At 45.2% G+C, this 20,436-nt stretch overlaps 1 protein-coding gene across 2 annotated transcripts in view; it reads left to right on the forward strand.

Moving 5' to 3' along the window:
* Positions 1-19,544, forward strand: part of POU2F3 (POU class 2 homeobox 3) — a 41,438-nt gene extending 21,894 nt beyond the window's left edge. Inside the window, exons 5-14 of one of the 2 annotated variants that reach the window (XM_071768886.1) lie at positions 7,522-7,626; positions 9,028-9,130; positions 12,298-12,380; positions 12,505-12,687; positions 13,059-13,200; positions 13,747-13,883; positions 15,104-15,265; positions 15,980-16,046; positions 16,597-16,729; positions 17,687-19,544. In XM_071768886.1, coding sequence (XP_071624987.1) covers positions 7,522-7,626; positions 9,028-9,130; positions 12,298-12,380; positions 12,505-12,687; positions 13,059-13,200; positions 13,747-13,883; positions 15,104-15,265; positions 15,980-16,046; positions 16,597-16,729; positions 17,687-17,726 — 1,155 coding nt within the window. In that variant the 3' untranslated portion in view covers positions 17,727-19,544. The remainder of the gene's footprint in view (positions 1-7,521; positions 7,627-9,027; positions 9,131-12,297; positions 12,381-12,504; positions 12,688-13,058; positions 13,201-13,746; positions 13,884-15,103; positions 15,266-15,979; positions 16,047-16,596; positions 16,730-17,686) is intronic. The other variant, XM_071768887.1, reaches the window with a different exon arrangement.
* Positions 19,545-20,436: the final 892 nt, after the last annotated feature.

Below are 20,436 nucleotides of genomic sequence, written 5' to 3' on the forward strand. Positions count from 1 at the left end.
ACAACCCAGCATCACTTCCCAGCTGGCTGGACTGTATCTGTTCCCCAAGATCCAGCTTCAGCCCATTCAGAAACTTCTTTCCTTCTCCAGACTCCTAAACCTTGATTTATAAGAAATACTCTATGCTTGTTGCTTCAGCTCACTGGCAATGTGTCTTGAACAGTTGTTTCAAAGCTGGTTTAGAGGTGAGGGAGAAAGAGACCTCTGCATGCAAATTCCTCACTCCATCTGGGTTCCTATCATCCTTTGGGAGGTATTTTGTAGGCTTGCAGGTTCCTAGTTTCATGGACCTGTCTGAAGGGACATAACAATGGTTTCCACAATAGAAACTTAACTCCCAATAGAAACTTAACATGCTCAAGGCATGGCTGTCACTGTCAACCAATTTAGGCTGCCCAGCACCTATTAAATGATGAGTTGCATGAACTGCTGTGCATGGATATGACTCTTCTGCCTGCTAGAGAATGGCTCATTGGTAATAAGGAGAGGACTCTGAATTCTTGAAGGCCTTTCATCTGGTGAGCTCCAAGAATTCAATCAAAAGCCTGCACCACCCAGCAAGGGTGGGGCCCTACACCCATTTTGCAGAAGGGCAAGTCATAGCACAAAAGGTGAAGAGGATGGGGTTTCAAGCAAGGCCTTTAATTTTGGGAGCCTGACATCAGAGTGCACTTTCTTTCCAGAGGTGCTGATCTGCACCAGGGGTGCTCCATGTGAAACCAGTGGGCTGAACCAGGGCTCAGATGTTGGGTCTATGCTAGCAATAAACCCTATTGCCCTCTTTCCCCAAAATGGAGAAGTTGCCCAGAGCCACGGAGTTGGGAGGATTGGTTCTGAGCTCCCTCTCAATCACAAGACTTCATTCCCTCCACCCAAAATGAAAAACTCTGTGATACTCTCCAGTGAAGCTGCTCTTTCTCACTCTCCCTTTCTTTTTTTAATTATATTACTTCTGTGTATTTAGTACAATCCCTCTAGCTGCTCTTCTTGTATCCCAGTTCCCTGGGGCCTGGCAACTGGTGCCAAAAGTACTGGGAACCAATCAGAGGAACCTGCAGAGCTGGGATGGAGCCAGTCACGGGAGCCATCTCATTCCAGGTTAATTCCTCTCAAATGTGGTGGAAGGAGCCTGGCTACCAAGGGCTACCTGTGCCATGACTTCACTTGCCAGGGAGGCACTGATCAGCCCCCTTTGTGGACGATTGATCCAGCCCTGGCATATCAGGGAGGCAGTGCCAGGTCTTTTTGTGACTGGTTGGCAGTCAGAGGGCACTGAGAATCCAGAGCAATCCCAGTTGGTTCATCCTAGACAAGAGGCTGATGGAAAGGGGGAATTTTTTTGTGCGGGGAGAACACTGGAGAGTCTGATTCTGGCCCCAGAAAAGCCCAATAAGGCAACTTTGCTGCTGACTTCAACAGGAACGTGATTAGGCTCCAGGGAACCTGTGTGAGCATGCAGGAGGGCATGGGAGAAGCCATGGAGCCTGGTGTGTATGAAATCAGATTGATAAGGAAAGGGGCAGGGATGAAGCCCAGGGTGGGAGCAGAGAAGATAAGCACAAAGGTGTAGGCAGAGGTGGAGTTCTGGAGAGCTTTGGAAGTTGGGCAAGTGAAACAGAGAGCAGTGCTGCAACCCATGAGAAAGTTGGGGTAGGACCTCTGGGCCAAGGATGGGGCAAAGATGGGAGAAAGGGGCAAGAAAAGTCCTAGAATTGGAGGCATTAGAGAAATGAGAGCCTTAATGGTGCTACAGTTGGTTTCTATGCTTTGTTTGGAGGTTCTCACCATTCTGGCTAAGCAAATAGCATCTTCCCCTCCTCTTTTTAAAAATGTGACATGTCCACAGGGCTTGGTAGAGAAGGTTCCACGTGCCTGAGTAAGAGTGAAGGTGTTGGAAGTGGTTGTTTCCAGCATCCCTTTGCCAGTTCCATGCTCTCTGACTCCAGAGGAGCACCTGGCAGCTGTGCTCTGTAATGGGAGCATCAGGATGTGCTGACCTGACACCTCTTTAAGCATGGCATTCAGGGCAGGTGCTCTTCCCACCTCTGGTTCTCTGCTCCCTTGCCCAGTGCCTGCTTTTGAATCCTGCTGTGCTCCACAGAATCCTTTTGAGGTTTAGTGTTCAGCACAGAGGAGTGACTTGGGATTTTTTTTTTCCTGTTCTCTGTTTACAAGCAAAAACTCTAGGGCAATGCTGTATCAGAAAGCTTGTGAATACAAAGCTGAGCATGGTTCTGTTTGTTTTCTTTTGAGAGCATGTAGCTTGGTTACTCAAAGTTTGGTTTTCCCACTTTTACTACGTTCTGAGCTGAAGCTCACAGGGCAGAGCATATCAGATCAGGCCTCAATTAATAAGCTCAAAGACCTCATATAGCTGTGATGCAGGTGTCTTGGGGATTACAGTTTAATTTTTCAATGTGCTGTCATTGTTGAGTTGTAGGATATAGTCTGTTAGGCATTCAGCATGGGATTAACTCCCTTTCTGTCGTGCTGACAGCTTCAGTGGGAAATATCAGATGTTGTGGGGTGAATAGCTTTGCACTGACATTAGGTTTTTCTGCTTCCTTCCTGGGTGTCTGCTAAGCCTGGCTGTATGTGCAGGATAGCACATGTGGAAATTGTAATTGCAAGCCCATTATTCTTATTGCTATAATTTATTATTAGTGTGTTTTTTATTTTATGGTGCCCACGTGTGCAGGTAATTCACAGGGAAGCTCGCTGACGCCTTTGGAAGGTGCAAAGGTTCAGTTAACTGCAGTAGCCTTGGATCCAGCTTTGAAACCTCTTTCTACCATAGGATTTTCTCCCTTAACTTCAGCCTTCGAGTCACTTTGGGGCAGCTCTGTCATAAAAAAATAGCACTTTGGGACTGCTTCAGCCCTGTTTGTTTTCAGCGAGGGACGAGATCCTCTGAAGCCTGATTGCACCTGACCCTCTTTCACCCCATGAAACAGCCTTCCAGCTCTGCAATGGGGGGAGGGATGTGAGTAAATCAAACCCTGCAAGAGTTGGGAGCTGCTGACTGGGAGATAAGCCAGATATGAAGGCAGATAGAAATCTGTTTCAAAGAGGTTACCGTCTAAATAGAAACTGCACAACAAATACGATTGTCTTCTCCTTTGCGCTACCAACCACAGCTCCTGCCCAATAACTGGTCCTGGGGAAGGCTGGAATAGCTCTAAGGGCCTCACTCTAGCTAGGTATGGGCACCTCTTATCTAGATTTGGGGAAAGCATCCGAGGCTCTGGGTGCTGAATCAGTCGCTGGGTCCCAGCTTTGTGAAGAGGATGACAGAGCAGTGCTTGTTACATCAGAAATACTCAGCGAAAGGAGGTGGCTTGGGGCTGTGTTCAGGCTGCCTGCTTTGGTGCCTAAGAGATGAGGAAGGCCACTTCGTATTTCCCATGAAAAGAACTGGGTTAAGATGAGGAAGGCTTCAGCCAGAGTCCTGCCCAACCCCTGGGTCTGTCCATCTGTCTGTCGGGAGGGTATGGCCTTCCATGCACTGAAATCAGGGCTGCTAAAGTGAATCTTCCCAACTTCCTCGTGTAAGGCTGGATTTTTACAGCTTTGCAATATGTCTGCAGGATGTTTTCATGAGCCAAATGTTTGCCAAAAGTTCACAGATCAGTTACAAAACAGATGTACTTTTTTTTTTTTTTTTTTTTTTTTCTCCCCTTCTTCCTACTGGTAAGGAAGAGTTTGTGCAGTAATTGCAGGCAGGTTGGGAGATGTTTTCTTCATAATTCTCCTTCTTATGAAATGTTTATGAAACACCTTCCACAAATCGGTTACGCAAGCAGGCTGAAGAGCTTTGATCATTTTCCATTGCCCTCAGTATGTTTCTTAGTTTGTTTGGCTTTTTGTTTTTGTTTTTAGGCCGGAGATAGGTAAGAACCAATCCATCCTTGGCCAGGCCCAAGAGATGTGCCAGCCAATGAAGGCAAGGACTGTCTTTCCATCCAGTCACCCTTCCTGTGTTTTTCACTCCGATTGCTTGGGGGCAGCTGACCCTATTTTAAGGCTGTGAAAACATCCACTTGAGATTTGCAAGTGTGATTCCTTTCCCATCCTGGAGAAGCCCCAGGAAGCTCCGTGCAGCGGTGCCGCCATCTGCCGTTACCTCCCCGGGAGGAGCCGGGAGCTGCTGCCAGCCCTGCCCGCAGACTCACTCCCCTCCAGCCCAAAGGGAAGAAGGTGCCTGTAAATTCCCAGCTGGCAGCCGGGGCTCAGCACCTCTCCCGAGCTGTCAGAGATGTCTTTGGAGTGAGTGGCTCCATCCCTGCCCTTTCACAACTTGGTTTTCCTAAGGTAGCATCACGCCCCGACTCAACGGGAAGAAGCTGGGGTGTGCACCCGGTGGCTTCTTGCTCCTCATTTTGGTTTTATTATTATGAAAAACCAAAGTTTTCCTGCTTTTAACTAAAACACTCTTGGTCCCTTGCAATATTTCAGCAGGGCCCTCATCACATACCAACAGGAGGTGATTCTGTGATCATTTCCACCCTGAACCCTCCGTTCTCAGACTGTGCAATGCCTTTTCTTGTGTTGATAGCAAATGCCTCAGAATCCGGGGTCAGATGCACTGGGAAAGGAGCAGGCAGCTCCTCCCCTCGTTTTATTAATTTGAAATTTACATTATTTGAAGGGAGTCTCATGATATTGAGTGGCCTCGCCCACAATGTGTGTGGTTTTCTGAGGTTTTTGGTTTGGGTTTTTTTAATGTACTGTTGGTAATACTGCCGGTTTAACCAGGAAAAAAAAAAAAAAAAAAAAAAAAAAAGAAGGTGCAGGATTTGCATAAACCATCCCAAAAGTTTTGGATATACCCCGAACTCTCACTAATGAACAATTAGCCAGCTGCAGGCCTGTTGGGGAGAGGAAGAGGAGGGAGAGGTAAATTTGAGACTAAACCCAATGAAAATGGGTGCGGAGAAAGAAGGATTTGTCAAGAGCACCCAGGTTCCCGCCCATTGCGCAGGAGGGAGGCAGAGAATTCCAGGGACGGGGGAAGGAGCAGTGGGAGATGTTGTTGTTTTTAAATCAGGAACCAGTCCTTTGCCAAACCCACCTCCCGTTCTCATCTTGTGCGATGCCGGGATGCAGCTACACACCCCTTTCCCCCTGGAAAGCTTCCAAATCATTCCGCTTGGCAGCTGTAAAAATTGATTTCGGTTTGGAAATGGCTTGTGCTCCTTCCACACTCCACTCCTCCTGGGATCCTAACTGAGGAGGGATCCAGCACCTCGTTCTCTGAGACGTGGATAACTTTTTTTTGGGTGACTTTTTTTTTGGGGGGCTGCACGAGGCAGAGGCGCATGAATTGCGAGCACGGGGAATTAATTTCTTTTTTTTTTTTTTTTTTTTTTTTTTTTTACCTTTTGGCGCAGGTGACTTTGTTTTTTGGGGTTTGTTTGTTTTTTTTAATGCACCCTAAGAAGGAAAAAAGTGCATTAAACCATTTGCCTGCCGTGGCTGGATGGCTCAGGGGTAACAGTGGGGTTCTCCTGAGCCTTTTGCCCAACATTTAGTAGACACTATCCACGTTGATAGTGATCGAGAAGATCTTTCCACTTCTTTTTTTTTTTTTTTTGTTCACCAGGCTAAAAGGGATGATCATGCCAACCTGAAAGGTAGGAAAGTACTGGGATTCACAGCATGTATAACTCTTGTTGTAAGGAGCTGGTATGATTGCAAAACTAGTTTTGGCAGTGTCCAGAGCTATAGCTTTAGTGAACGAAGGTGTTGTAATTCTCTTTCCTCTATGTAGCACCTTAAAAACAAAGAGGTTAAAATATTATAGGGACAGCTCCCTGCTCTGCAGCTCCGAGCCTCTTGTGATCACATTTTCTCCTTTGCTGTTGCAGAAATTTTATGTGTTTGCTCTCTTCAGTCAAATTGAAATAAAACCTCCCTCTACTAAAACTATTGGCTTAGGCCATTGTTTTTCTCCAGCTGAATTTCTTGTCCCCCTCTGCTGGTAGGAGGTTGTATGGCCAGCTCGACCCTGCTGGTCTCTTGGGGAATGTTGGGTTGGTTGATGGGAGATGGTGAGGTTCAGCCCTAGAAATAAGGGTGGATCTGCAGTGCTGAGCCCCTGGACAGACTTTTCAAGACCTATCATTTCTGGTGTCCCCCTGTTTTTTCTTGTTTGTGGGAAAAGAAGGGTCTTCTTGCCCTGGAAATGCTTAGGTGAGGAATGGGATTAATGATCTGAGCCTTTTTCCAGGCATTCCCGTGCTTAGGAAAAACTCCAAGCTAAGCTGGGAAATTGTTGGCTTGGATCTTATCTTGGTGACAATGTGTGAGAAGAGCTTGGAATGACTTTTGTCTGCTGTGCATGGGATCTGCACAGACACTTCTCAGACAGCTTTCAGGAACTAACCTAAAAACTTCTAAAATCTCCCCAACCCGGTTACCCCCTCTCCTGTCCCAGGAAGCCTTACCAAAAGGACTTCAGCTGGTACAAAGTGATATAATAGTTCTTTATTTGCTTTTTTTAATGCAATAGAAATGTTAGAAATTAATGTGGAGTCTATGGAATAAAGCAGACACCGGGACTACGTCCTGGTCCCTGAGTAAATTCTTCTCTTAACAGTGTGGACTCAGAAATCATGATTATTTTGTAGACAGGAATCTTTCTTAGCATTAAAGGAGGCTGAAATGATTGCTGGACAACGGGCTGATTCCTGTGAAGTTTTCCAGTTCTTTTCCCAGTTCTTTTCCCAGTTCTTTTCCCAGTTCTTTTCCCAGTTCTTTTCCCAGTTCTTTTCCCAGTTCTTTTTCCAGTTCTTTTTCCAGTTCTTTTTCCAGTTCTTTTTCCAGAGTTTGCCTTAGCTAAGGAAGCAAAGTTTTCCTTGCCTGCCCAGTACAATTTCTTACTTCTTTCTGTTAGAAGATAAGCAGACATTTGGTGCCCGGGGTGCTGCATTTTCAAGTCTGGAAGATGGCACTGCTTTTTTTCAGGTCTTTTACTTGGTGACCTTTCCTTTCCTGTCCCCTTGTACCATTTTGTGCCACCTGCAGAACAAAATGAGAGGGCACCTATACCCAGCCCTGCTATCGAGTTGAGTTGTGATCTGTAGGGGAGAAATGCTTCATATCTTCCTTATAATTTGACAAAATGCTCAGTGTTTTGTCTAAGGAAAGCACTCATGTACTTTATATCCTGCTAAGTCATTGGAACGTGGTCACTTTCTGAAGTGTTTTAATTAATTTGTATTAATTGAGTGAACTGCAAACCTCCCCTTGGCTTGACAGAGAAGAAAACCTGTTTCCATTATGCAAACTGGACACCAGAAGTGAGGAATGATACAAGTGAGGACTGATTGTGCCTTTCTGCAAAGTCAGGGATGGAAGCAATGAGTCCTGACCTCTGCCTTTTTTTCTGAAAGGAGCCCCTTCCCCATCCCTTCTACCTTTCAGACTCCCAGCTGCCCCAGACCTCCTGGATCTTCTTGCCTCTGCTCCCTAATGTTGCATTCACTCTGGTTTTGGCTTTTTTTTTTTTTTTTTTTTCAGATTAAAACTGAAGACCTCAGTGACTCCTTGCAATCTGCAATCCCCCCTAGGTCAGGTCACCTTGTGCAGGGATCCTCGATGATGCCTGGAAGCCAAATTGCAGGGGTAAGTGATTTTGCTGCTTCAGGGAGCCAGAAATTTGAAAGGGCACAAGTTGGTGACCCTGGAAAGAAGAGGCTGCAATTGGTGACACTTGCCAAATTACACCTGGCTTTTGTCAGGAGACTTGAGGACATGATGGGCACTAAACTGGAAAAATCAATCTGTGTTCACAAAAGTTTGTTTCCTCCTCAGTCTCTTCCTTTTCTGCTGGAAGTTTTATAGGGGTTCAAATGTAGACTGGATAAGTACTTGGAAGAGGTTTCCTCTAAGGGTTGACTAAGTAAGCAAAACACACAGTGCCCAGGAAATCCCTTGAACTGAAAATAATTGAAGGCTGAGACACCACCAAAGGGAAGTGTTAAGGTGTGCTTGCCCCCTGATCTTCCTCTTTCATGAACATCTGATTTAAGGCCATCATTGGAAATAATGTAGATAAACTCTTGATTTGAACTGGTATGGCTGTCCTTGAATATGTTGGCTCAAATTGATTTACACCAGAGAAAAAAGTAACACCCACAGGGAGTTTAGCACTTAATTCTTGTTAAATTCTAGGGGGAGTTGGGTGCTAGAAGCTTCTCAGCAATCTTTTCCCACACTTTTTCAAGGGGTGCTCAGATCCCTTGCACAATTCAGGGTCCGTTCATGTTTCCCAAGGCTTCAAAAAAATGTAAGAGCTCATTTTATTGTGTAAGGAGCTGCTTTTAAAATGTACCTCTAGAGAGGGCTTTTTCTGGGGGTCTATGCAACACTTGTCCCAAGAAAGGACCTGGGGCTGGGACCTCAATAATGTGAAAGAACAGGAGGATGTAATAATCCTCATGTCTCTGTGCCTTTTGTGTGCTCTGCTCAGGGCAGGGTGGGGAAATCCTGACAGCTACGTGGCAAGGAACAGGAAACACTGATCACTGTCCCTTGCAATGAGTTTGCAGAGGATCAGATGCTGCTGGGCATTGCTTCTTGCCCATCTCAGCATTATTCTTGGCTGGGAAATCAGCCTCTTGTGGAAAGTAGGTTCTTGGGGTTTGTGAGATGGGACAGTCAGCTGCAATTTCCTGTGTAAGGAGTTTGCTCTCTGAAAGAAACTGAAATCCAGGAGGTTTCACTGCGACTTGTAACGACCACTGCTTCAGGTTTTGACTGCCAGGGCTTCAAAAATGTCATTTTCAAGCACTGTCTTTTTAAGATAAAAGTAGACAGTTCTCTGTGTAAATGTTTCCAGATCCTGGTGCCCCTCTGTACCTCCCCAGCACACAAACTCCACAAATCTAATGTGCTGGTAGTTAAAGGAAACCTGAAAGGGGGCAAGGAGAGCACAAAGGAGAAGGGAAGCTTTATAGGAGAGGTGATGCTGGGTGAAGAACAAACCTCTCTGAGTTGTGTTATTCCCTTTGCTTTTTCCCGTAGGATATGAGCTCTCTCCACACCCTGCAGCAGCTTGTGTTGCTTCCTGGTCACATGCAGTCAGTTCCCCAGTTTCTTCTCTCTCAATCTCAGGCTGGGCAACAAGGTAAGAGCAGGAAGAGCTGGAAGAGGAGTTGTCCTGAGGAGATACCCATCCAGGGAAAACCTCCCTTCTCCTGACTGTCGGTTTTAGTCTGGAATGTTAAGGTTTTCCCAGATGGCGTCTGTTCCCCTGCTGTGGTGCCAGTGACATTTTCCCCTGCTCTTCCTCCCCCTCTCCGTGCTGCTTCCCACACCTGGGATGATCCCGTGGCCACGGAATCGCTCCGGGAAGGGAGATGCTCCTGGCATCTGCGCACCACGAGTGCCACCTTGGGGCCAGGCTGGGCAGGGAGGGATCCCACCTGGGAAATTTCGGGATAACATTGGGATGGCTTTCAGCAAAACAGCAAGGAGCCTGCTCCTTGGGGAGCACTTTCAGCCTGCCTGAGCTCCTTGAGCTCCCATTCCTCATTGCTTCCAGAAAAGTGATGTGAGTTTGAGATGAGCAAAGTACCTGAGAGGGAGAGTGAATCCAGGGAAGGAGCTGAACTGCAAGGATAATGCTGGCACTGGAACAAACAGGTCTAACCTAGCCAGGAGCAACCTGGGGATGAGAGCTGAGAGCTTGGAAGTTGCTGGTGGTTGTTCCCAAATCTTGCTCCAAGCCATGAGGCAGGAGAGGATAGGAGGTCCAACAACTTCTGTGATCAGCTCTGTGAAAGGGATGAAAGGACTCAGCTCAGTGCTTGAGAAATCCCTGTGTTTCTGTGTTTACAGCCCATGTTTTTTATGGCATTTCTCCAGCAGCAGTGATACAGACACCCCACTGAGGAGGTTTTATGGTGCTTCTGGACAGACAAGCATAGGCTTTGATCCCTAACCTGGCAGATGCAAAGGGACTTGGGTCCTTTGCTCACATTCCTGTTTTATTCCAGCACAGAGATCCTTCTGTATGAACCGAAATTCAGAATTAAAACCTCAAAATCCCTGCAGCTTGAATCCACTGGTATATGTGTGCCAAAAGAAAATCTGGACTGTAGGCAAGTGGGAAACCTATTTCTCACTGGCAGTGTATAAACTCTGCTCTCTGCCAAATGATGCTGAGTGCTGTATAAAGAAACTACTAGAACCCAGCTTGTTTGAAATGGCAGGGTCAGAATGATCCATTGCTTACTGCCTGCTTTTATTCCTATCTAATACTGAACACATTATACTGCAAAACAGAAATTGCTTCCTTTTATAGAATTAGAGGTTTTTTCTGCTAAGTGACTTCCTTTGGCAGCTATAAGCCCTCCAACAGATGTCCACTTGTTTGACCATAACCCCTTTGGGTTCCAGATTTGATAAAGCCTGGGTATTCTGGCCAATAAGTGGCTTTTTATGCAAGAGCACTTCCCCTTTTGCATCCACGAGTGCCAAGTTCTAATCATCCTGTGCCACGTGCATGCTCAGCCACTGGGGAGTGAAAGGGAAGGCACAGATTGGTTTTGTGGAATTATTTGTTTGGTACAGGTGGAGTGTTTCTCATACCAAAAAGGTGCTCAAAATATTCCTGAAGTTTGTCCCTCAAGGACATCATGGGAGCACCCTCAACATTCCCTGGGTTCTGACTGATGGGTGCATCAGTCCATGGATGTCATGGCCAAAGGGACCTGGCTGTGGGTTTGAGCTTTCCCACAGGACATGGGTTTGAAATTTTTTTGTGTGTTTTAAAGCTGTTTTTTTTAATCCAGATAAATAACCAGGTCTGATTCTTTATGGCCTGGTGTGATTCAAACAGCTCGTGCTGGAGCAAGGGGGGGAAAGCTCTGTGCCATAAAGGTGGAAAGAAGCAGGCAAGGAGATGCTGGGAATATTGTCAGCCAGAATATTGCTGCTGAAGTCCTCATCTTCTGGAAACACAGCCTCAGTCCCACCAGCTGCCAAACCAGTGATTCCTGAATCCAGCCCATAATTTCCATTTGAGCTAGAGCTTAGCTTTTGCAAAGGTGTTCAATCATGATTTTAAAGACTCCAAATGACAGAGCATCCCCCATGTCCCTAGGCAAGCCATTCTGGTGATTAATTACCTTCACTGTTAAAAATGTGCACCTCATTACCAGACTGCATTTGAAATTCAAAGTTGTTCCAGCATTAGAGCAAGCTTATTGAAACACCAATCTAAATAAATAAATGGGATTCTGCACATTCAGATCTAAATTGAAGAAAAAGGAAAGCTAGGAGGGGAGAGAGGGAGGGAGTGATTAATTCTGGAGATGATCTTTGTTTCCTTTTTATTTTTTTTTTTAGCAGAAGTCCATAAATTTCTTCAGTTTTCCCTACAGTTGTCAGTTGCAATCAATAGAATATATTGAGTGTTTCAAGAAAGGTTATAAATCCTCACTGAATTCCATAGGCTTCATCCACAACAGGCTTGAAGAACCTAACTAAATTTCTAGGGAACTACTCTGCTTTGGTTGCTACTTAATCCTTTAGGATGTTCCACGTAAGAGATACAGGCTTGTACTTGGCAGTTTGTCAGCTAAACAGTTATGCAGTGTCCATAAATACTGAGTTTTTTTAGTTTTATAGATTTCCCTTTTTTATTTTCATCATTTTCGTGTCAGCTTATGTATTCCAAAAGAAGCTCAATTTCTTTGAAATACAGTAGGGTAGAAAAGAAAGGGTTTGATAGCTTCAGAATGAAATGTACAGAGGAATCCAGAGTTGGTAGGCTCAGGACCAGGATTTTTGTTAACAAGATCAAGTGGCTGAAAGTTGGAGTCAGAAAAGCTTGGAAATAAGATGCACATTTTTTTTAGCAGCTACAACGATTAAGAACTGAGAAAGATCACCACTAAGGATGTAAATTCTCTGCTGTTTGGTGTCTAAAAATCAGAGGAAGATGTTTGTGTAAAATGTCTGTGCCCTAGGTTAATGGCTACATGTAGATATTGGTGGATGAGACATTTTACCTACATCAATTTTTGTAATAATCCCTTTTAGGTTAAAAAGCCACGGAAAGAACTTTTCTCATACCCAACCCCAAGCCCTCCACATTTGTAAAGGCTCAAATTCTCATATTTTGACCACGAGCTTACTTAACCTTTCCCATCCAGAGTTCCAGGAGCCTTTTCTGTGCAGAGTGATGTCCAGCTGCCTGGCTGCTGTTGAAGGAGCTGCTCTGGCCAGATGTGTGTCTGTCCTGAAGGAGCTGCTCTGACCAGATGTTGTGTCTCTTTCTCTCCTCAGCTTTGCAGCCAAACCTCCTCTCCTTCCCTCAGCAACAGGGCAGCCTCCTCCTCTCCCAGCCAGGACCCAGCCTGGCATCACAGGTAAATTTTTGCACCCCGACAAGCACCCATCTACAAACCCCCTGCTTCCCCCAAGGCTGATGCTGATGTCCTTGTTCTCTGTCCTTGTTTATTGTTCTCTGGATCCCCTCTCTTGTTCTAACAGGCTGTGGGACGTTCTGGCCTCCCTGGCTCCTCAGTTGAACCCCACCTGGATGTTCCCCAGCATTTGCAAGTGGCCAAGCATTTAACCCCATCAGGAGCATCCGAGGAACCCAGCGACCTGGAGGAGCTGGAAAAGTTTGCTAAGACTTTCAAACAAAGGCGAATCAAGTTGGGGTTCACCCAGGTGAGCAGCCTTGCAGTGGGAAGGGAGGTGTCACCTCTGGTGTGGACATGTGGCACTTGGGGGACTCCGTGGCAGAGGCAGGGATGGAGGAAGGGCTGGGTTGCAGTCTGGCTTTCTTCAGAGTGTCTGCTAAAAAGGTGAAGAGAAAAACCCTTCCTATCACTCTGTTACCACAACCTCCTTGTCTCCACCTTCTCCACTACCACATTCAGGGGGTTTGGGGCAGATTCCTTGGGAAAATTCACTTTTTTTCTGGAAGGCAGGGCATGGAAACAAGGCTGCACTTATTCTGCAAGCAAGCTGAGAAGTGGTTTGATGGCAGGAAGATGCGAGGGGGTTTTCTGAGCTCATCTTGTGCTCTCCTTTGGCAGGGTGATGTTGGACTTGCCATGGGGAAGCTCTATGGCAATGATTTCAGCCAGACCACCATTTCCCGCTTTGAGGCTCTCAACCTGAGCTTTAAGAACATGTGCAAGCTCAAACCCCTGCTGGAGAAGTGGCTGAGTGATGCAGGTAGGTGACATTGCAGGCAGAAATGCCAAAAGTCTTGGTAAGGAGGAGAGGATCCATCCAGCAACCTCCAGTAAAAGCAGGAAAATTGGAGCTGGACAGGGAGCAACCTGATCTGGTGGGAGGTGTCCCTGCCCATGGCAGAGGGGTAGGACCTGGATGATCTTAAAGGTCCCTTCCAGCCCTGAAAATTCTATGATTCTAAATCAGTGCTATGGGTCAACATCTTTAAGAGTGTGAAATAAAATAACTGTAAAATGGGTGATCCTCATCGGAGCAGGCAAGCTGGGAAAAGGAACAATAGTGTGGTGATCAGAATCGTAGCATTTACATTTCTTTTCTGAAGAAATGATCTTCTCTTGGAGAAGATAATTGATGGATTTGGGGGACTCTTGTAGGAATTTTTGATCATCATCAGAGGAAGGATCCACAATACAGGAACATTTTTGTTAATTTAAGGGGTATCGTGCTTCCCAGAAAGAATCTAGGAGTGACAATAACTCATTATCTTTTTTAAATATCACTCTTCTCCTCTCTTTTTTCCCCCAGAATCTGCTCCTTTGGATTCTTCCATGAGCACTCCTAATTCCTACCCCTCAGTGAATGAGATGTTTGGAAGGAAAAGGAAGAAGCGAACCAGCATTGAGACCAACATCCGCTCCACGCTGGAGAAAAGATTTCAAGATGTGAGGGCAAAATCTTTCCATGTGTTGTGAATGCTCTCTGGGTCTGGCATTTGCTAGGTCATAATAGCACTGAACCCTCACAAATAAAACCAAAACTTTTTTTGTTTTGCTTTGTTTTGGTAGCAGCTTAGAAAATGGTTTGAAGGGGTTAATAGGAAAAGTGTCAAAACCAAAGAAATCAGACACAACTCTTTCCTGGGTAAATGTTGTTTTAAAGGCACTACAATTTCATCACCACACCTCCCTGTTATCTGATCAGTCCTCCAGCCCAAGCCACTCTTCTCTCTGTGGGTGTGTGCCCTGGGAATGATGTGGCTATGGTGCCACGGATGTGAGGCTTGGGAGACCACTGGAATAGTTGCTCCAGATATTGCTGAGAAATAATTTCTGAAGTGGAGTTTTCTTCTTAAAAGAAAAGCATTGACATTTAAAGCAAGAAAAATCAGCACAGAGATCAAGCACAGATTTAAATCAGTGAGACTGAATTGAAATTTTTTCACCCAAACAGTTTTTGACCAGCCCTCATTTTTTCTTGGTTTCTACCTTATGTGTGATCCTATCAGAATTTCCTCCTAAAACTGTTAATGAGAGCAAAAGCCAATCATGGCCAGATCATTATGATCACCTCATTTTTAGCTAGTGTGAGACATCTAATGGGAAAACTGAATTGGCATCTCCATGGTATTTTTGCCCCTCCAGTCTCTGTCTGAAACAAAAAACCATCCAGCTTAATGCTGCCAAATGCACCAGAAAATGAGTTAGAAGAAAGGATGGGTGCTTAGTTCCCTTTATAAATCAGAGATGGAGAAAGAAAGACACCCACATCTTCTGAGATGGTGTGGGTAGGTGTACAAACAGCTCGTGTGTCCTGTGTGCTGATAAGAAGACCACCAGTCCTTATCTTCCCCCCAAGCAATGCTTTGGGTGCTGTTAAGATCAAAGAGGATGGTGTTTTATGCAATAATAGGGCCAGGTACTCTGACTCATTCCCCACTGATCCCATGAGACCTTGGTGTTGAATCAGAGCCACTTTCTGGTTCACAGAATATAATCTCTCACCCAAATATTTACCCTTTGTCTTAGAAGCAAATTTTCTCCCCTCCCCAGTTTACAGCCATCCCCACCCTTGCCCTTTGCCTTTCCAGCATACGTTAATGCTGGAAATTTCAACTTTTTTTTTTTTTTTGGCCTTTCTTTAACCTCCTGCCCTTTCTCAGCAGAACCCCAAGCCCAGTTCAGAGGAGATATCCTTGATAGCAGAGCAGCTGTCCATGGAAAAGGAGGTGGTTCGGGTCTGGTTCTGCAACCGGCGCCAGAAAGAAAAACGGATCAGCTGCCCGATGCCATCCCCCATCAAATCACCCATCTACAATTCCAGACTGGTGAGAGGCTTTGGACTAAGGAGTTCTATGTGTCAACCCAAACAAGAAGGGGAAACGGAGGGGGGATGCTTGGAAATGAGACAGGACAGGGCAGGACATTTCCTTGTACGCACAAATCCCTGAGTTGCTGGAAAACCCACTCCACAGTCCCGTGGGGGTCTGCTGGAGGTGCTGGAATAATGTCCATGTAATCTATGGCTCTTGGGGATAGGAAGCTGCTATTTCATTCCTGCTAGCTAATAGCTGCTTCCATATCTAAAAGTGGCAGGAACCTCCCTACAGTGTTGTTGCACATGAGAGTGGGAGGGAGAGTGCAGTGTTTTATCTGGAAATCTTCTGGGTTTTGGAGTTATCCGTGAGGAGGCAGAAAACCATCAGAAGAAGTCTGGTCACTTGTTGCACAACACATTTGGTCTGCAGTCACCAACATAAAATGCTGCTTGCAAGCCATGAATTTTTAAAGCAGCAGCTTTGATGAGGAGTTTCCCTGTGAATGTGTTGTACAGAGTGTGCCTTTGCTCATCAGTCATTCTGAACAACGTGTTGCCTGTAGTTCAGATATCACAGTTGAACAAAAAGTGCCCCAGGCCTGCTTTGATTGCAGCCACCAGATTACTAATTGTCACCTAGGAATCCTTTCCCATCAGGAGCTCTCCGTCAGAAAAGAAATTATTTGAGCCCAAGTGCTTACTCTTGGCTTCTGTTTCTCTCTAGGTCTCTACCTCAGGGTCCTTGGGGCCCCTCTCTGTCAACCCAGTGCATAGCACCATGCCTGGGACTGGTAAGTTTTGAGAAACCTCCCTCACTCTTCCCTCTCTCCCTCCTCTTGCTCTCTCACTACTTGGTTTCCAGGTCACATTTCCAGGCCACTCTTATTAAGACCCATGGGTTTGGCCAGGGAAAGTGTCCCTACATCACCAGTATATAAGGGAAAAGAAGAGTAAATCTTCCTCTTGGCTGGAATAAAGTCATAGAAAGCTTCCTGGGCAAGATAATATTTCCAGTATAACTCAAAGCAGATTTTGCTGGGGAGTTGAGGCTTGAGAGCCAGGTGCACCCAGAAGCCAAACAAGAAAAGTGCTTGGGGGCGGGTTCCTTCTTCAGCAAATGTTGTCAGATATCCTTCAAGGGGTATGATTCACATGAAAAAAACCCTAAATGCAGCAGAGAGAGAGAAAACAGTCCTGGAGACCCCCACCTTCTGTGGGGCTTGGGGGGGACCCATTCTGCCTTGCAGCAGATGAAGAGGAGGATGGGGACAAGATGGGGCTTGGGCTGTCCTGGGCAGGATGAGGAGACCCCAGCCTTATTCTGCTTTCTCTGCTACACAGTAACATCATCGTGTTCCCCAGGGAATTCCAGCAGACCCTCCTCTCCTGGCAGTGCTCTCCATGCCAGCAGCCCCGGCACAGCCCAGAGCAACTCCAAAGCTGCAATGAACTCATCTGGTTTCAGCTCTTCAGGGTAAGGCAATGGGGACCAACAGCTCCTTGGCAAGGGGGAAAAAAGCAGGGGGACCTCAGAGGGAGGATGTGCAAGCCCTGGGAAAACCCCAGTGTTGGGGGATGACGTGGTGGCACGTTCCCACATGGAGCTTCCCATCTAACCTGCAGCTTCTTGGGGTATGGTTGGGTTTTTTCTGCTTGAAGACAAAGAGGAAATCAAACTTTGCCTGAAAACCTGCACTGGCTTAATAATAATAATAATAATAATAATAATAATAATAATAATAATAATAATAATAGAAACACTGGCCACAAGGACTGTCCTTGTGTGGAGGAAGCAGATAAAAACTTATTTTGCTGTTTCTGCTTGGATAACCCCCCCCCCACAGCCAGTTTCCTCTCCTGCAGTGCCACCCAGAGAGCTCTGCTGCAAATAACTATTCCACAGTGGAATAGATGAATCAATCCACAGATGAAACAAGAACAAAGATTTTCCTTTAAAGGAAAGATTTGCCTCTAAAGGCAGTTGGATGCTACAAAAGCATTAAGCCACAGATATGGGCTCAGAGCCCTTTAGGTTATTTCACTGGATGTGTCTCTGCTCTTCACAGTCTGTGCTGCCCAGGCCCCTTGTAGTTTCTGCTGGGGTGGATGGATGCTGGGGTGGTAGGAAGGGACCAGAGAGTTTTCCCCAGAGCTGTTGGGCTTCCTGAGTCATGGAGCATCCTCTGCTGTGATTCAGAGCTCCTCAGATGTGGGGGAAGGCCTAAATCCAGGGAATATGTGAAGCTCCAGCACAATAGAAGATGGTGCTTAGAAAGGAGAGGTTTTGCTTTGAGCTTCCAATAGCAAAGGTTCATTTGCTGGCTGGCAAGTGGAAGTTGCAAATGAAATAATAATGATTTTTTTTTCTAATTTCAAGGGGAAACTGTTAACAAGATGGCAATTGTAGCTCTTATTCCCTTGTTGCAAACAGATCCTGGTACCGATGGAACCAACCCACCTACCTCCACTGAGATGACTCCTCCTCCCTCATGCATCAAAGGAGCTCTGACTTCTCTAGCTATGGACCAACTTCTCTAGGAACAATGCTTGGGGCAACATCTGGAGTTCCAGTGCCTTCAAAATGCTGCCAAACGAAGGTCTTGTTTTAGGGAACCCATAGCAGCAGAACTCTCCAGGGACTCAGACTGCAGCTGACCTTCCCCAAGGATTCTCAATGCCAACAGTGACATCCTAACATCCTTCGAGGCACTCACTTCAAGAACCAGCCCTTGCTTAGCACTCTTAGCATGAAACACTGCCCTCTGCTTGCAATTCTCTGCATCCATTCACACTGGATTGCTTGGCAATCTTTTAATCTGGAAGGATTTCTGTGCCAGGCCCCTCTTTTCCCCCTCACTCATTTCAGAGCTTCCCACAGAAGGGTCTGTCATGCTGTTACTATCACGCACACACACCAAAAAATCCCCAAACTGAGCCGAGGTTACCCAGTTCATTTCACCAGAAACCTGTATCCAGATGTGAGCCTTGGATTTAAATAAACTTCCAAGGTCACTGGCACTGTGCTTTATCCATTATCAAACCTGCTTTGCTTTGAGCCATTCTGTTCTGTTCCTCGAGGTGCTTTTTTTTTTTTTTTTTTTTTTTTTTTTTTTAATTAAGTATTTTAGAGCCTTCTGATGTTTTCTTTGAAAAAAATTGTTGTCTTTTTCAAAAAATTGTGTCCAGGTCTTGTTATTATTATTCACATCCCTCTGGAGGATGTCACTGTTCAAAGCCCCTGGGGGAAATTCTGACACTAAAGCAGTTTGTGTGGATTTGATGGGACAAGGATTACTCTTGGCCTTCCCTTCTTTCTTTTATTCATCTTTTTGGGGTTTTTCTCTTGATGCCAAATGAAAGCAGCCTCTCTGGAGTAGGGGTGTGCATGAGTTTTGGTCTTTTCTGAAATGTAATGTAGCTTGCCTGCTCTCTGCAACATTTCTCTTCTGTTCCTGGGAGGACGAGTTGGATTGCTCAGGTGTGAGTCTTGAGGTTGCAAGTGTTTCTTAATTTCATGAGATGCCAAAGTGTAGGAAACTTCAACCTTCACAGCAGACCACCAGGAAAATTCTGTTACTTTACAACACGAAAAGAGGTAGATATTTAATTTTGTTAAACTAGACTCGAGTAATAGGAAGTCCTGGTCAAGTTGTCTATGGGTACAAGTAATTAATTAAGTGAAACTAGAGTAAATTAATATCTGGTTCACAGAATGTAAATAGACATTTTTGAGTAGTAGCCTTTTTTTCTGATGGCTTTTTTTTTTTTTTTTTTTTAGGTAAATGTGAGCTTTTGTTTTGTTGTTTTTTTTAGTAAAAATTATCCTGTGTCACTTCTGGGTAAAAAGAATACTTGAGCTGTTGTTTCTTAGCTTCCTCTTCCAATCCTGTGGGATGAATTATTGCTATAGGGAGTCTGTGGATCTTAAAGCTTTCTCAGCTACCTTCACACAAAGTATTGAGCCCTTCATGCACATCGTGTATGAAACTGCATTTGTTGCTTCAAGTGCAGTTTTGTTATAAAAGCAGACACTGATAATCATGAGAGAAGACTGGAAGAGATAAGGTAACATTTCTTGACAGATGGAAATTAAGAAAAATAATTCTTTTAAGTACTAAACCAAGTTTGTTTTGTTTTTATCCAAATGTTCTAACATTAAAAAAAAAGGGAGAAACTGTATTTCTATTTCCTGGATACCCCACCACGATTCTCTTACCTCTAACTGAAACACTTTCATAATACCTGTTCTGGAAACATTAAAATGAATGAAACTTTTTTTTTCAACACAATCTGTTGTCATTTAAAAAACCATTTGATGTTGGAAAAGCAAAAAATGTAGATGGGAAATATTACCCTGACTCTCCTGATGGTTATGGCCTTTCTTTCTGCCATTTCTTACATGCTTGGAAGATTAATTTCAAGCCTTGTTCTCCATTGCTTTTCAACTATATTTAGAGATGCAAAATGAATTATTTGAATGTAATAATCCCCAAGCAAAGCTCAGACAGGTTTGGTACAGCTGTGTGGGTGGGTTGTCTTGCCAGGTTTGAGGTTCCCATTACTGCTTCTACCAGGGCCTTCCCTTCAAGAATGGGTTCCTGTACCTGGAGTGCCAGGAATTAAACATGAGACCTTATTTCTGTGGTGTGCCTGAATCACAGGATTCTTGAGGAAAATAACCAAATTCTCCTCCAGCCAAGAGAATGATAGTGCAACAGTATTTAAAACAACCGTGCTAGAACAGCTGTACTGAAACTCAAGAATTGGTTTGCTGGCAAATTCTGAATTCCTCCCTTCAAGGGGCTGCTTTTCCTCCCAGCCTTCCACTGGAACACCTCAGCCAGGTCCTGTCAGGGTTGGCCAACACTGTCAGAGGGGGATGGAGGAGAAAACAATCTCTTTCCATGCCATGTGAGTGTTCACTGGGTGTGCTGCAGCCCCAGGAATAAAGTCAGCAGCATTCTGACCAAAAACCAGCCCTGGCCAGGGATGAAAAAGAGGGGTGCCCAGCTGTTGTTGTACAATTGTTGTACAATTACAAGGCCAGCTGTTGCTCTGTCATTACAAGGACCCCTCAAGGAGCTCTAAGGAATTTGCTCCCACAAAAGCACCGCTGCCTAAATTCTGGAATATTATTTCACAAAGCTGGGAGGGAAATCACCACACAGTTGAATACACTTG

This window comes from Heliangelus exortis, chromosome 26, assembly GCF_036169615.1.
Source record: "Heliangelus exortis chromosome 26, bHelExo1.hap1, whole genome shotgun sequence".
Classification (NCBI taxonomy): domain Eukaryota; kingdom Metazoa; phylum Chordata; class Aves; order Apodiformes; family Trochilidae; genus Heliangelus; species Heliangelus exortis.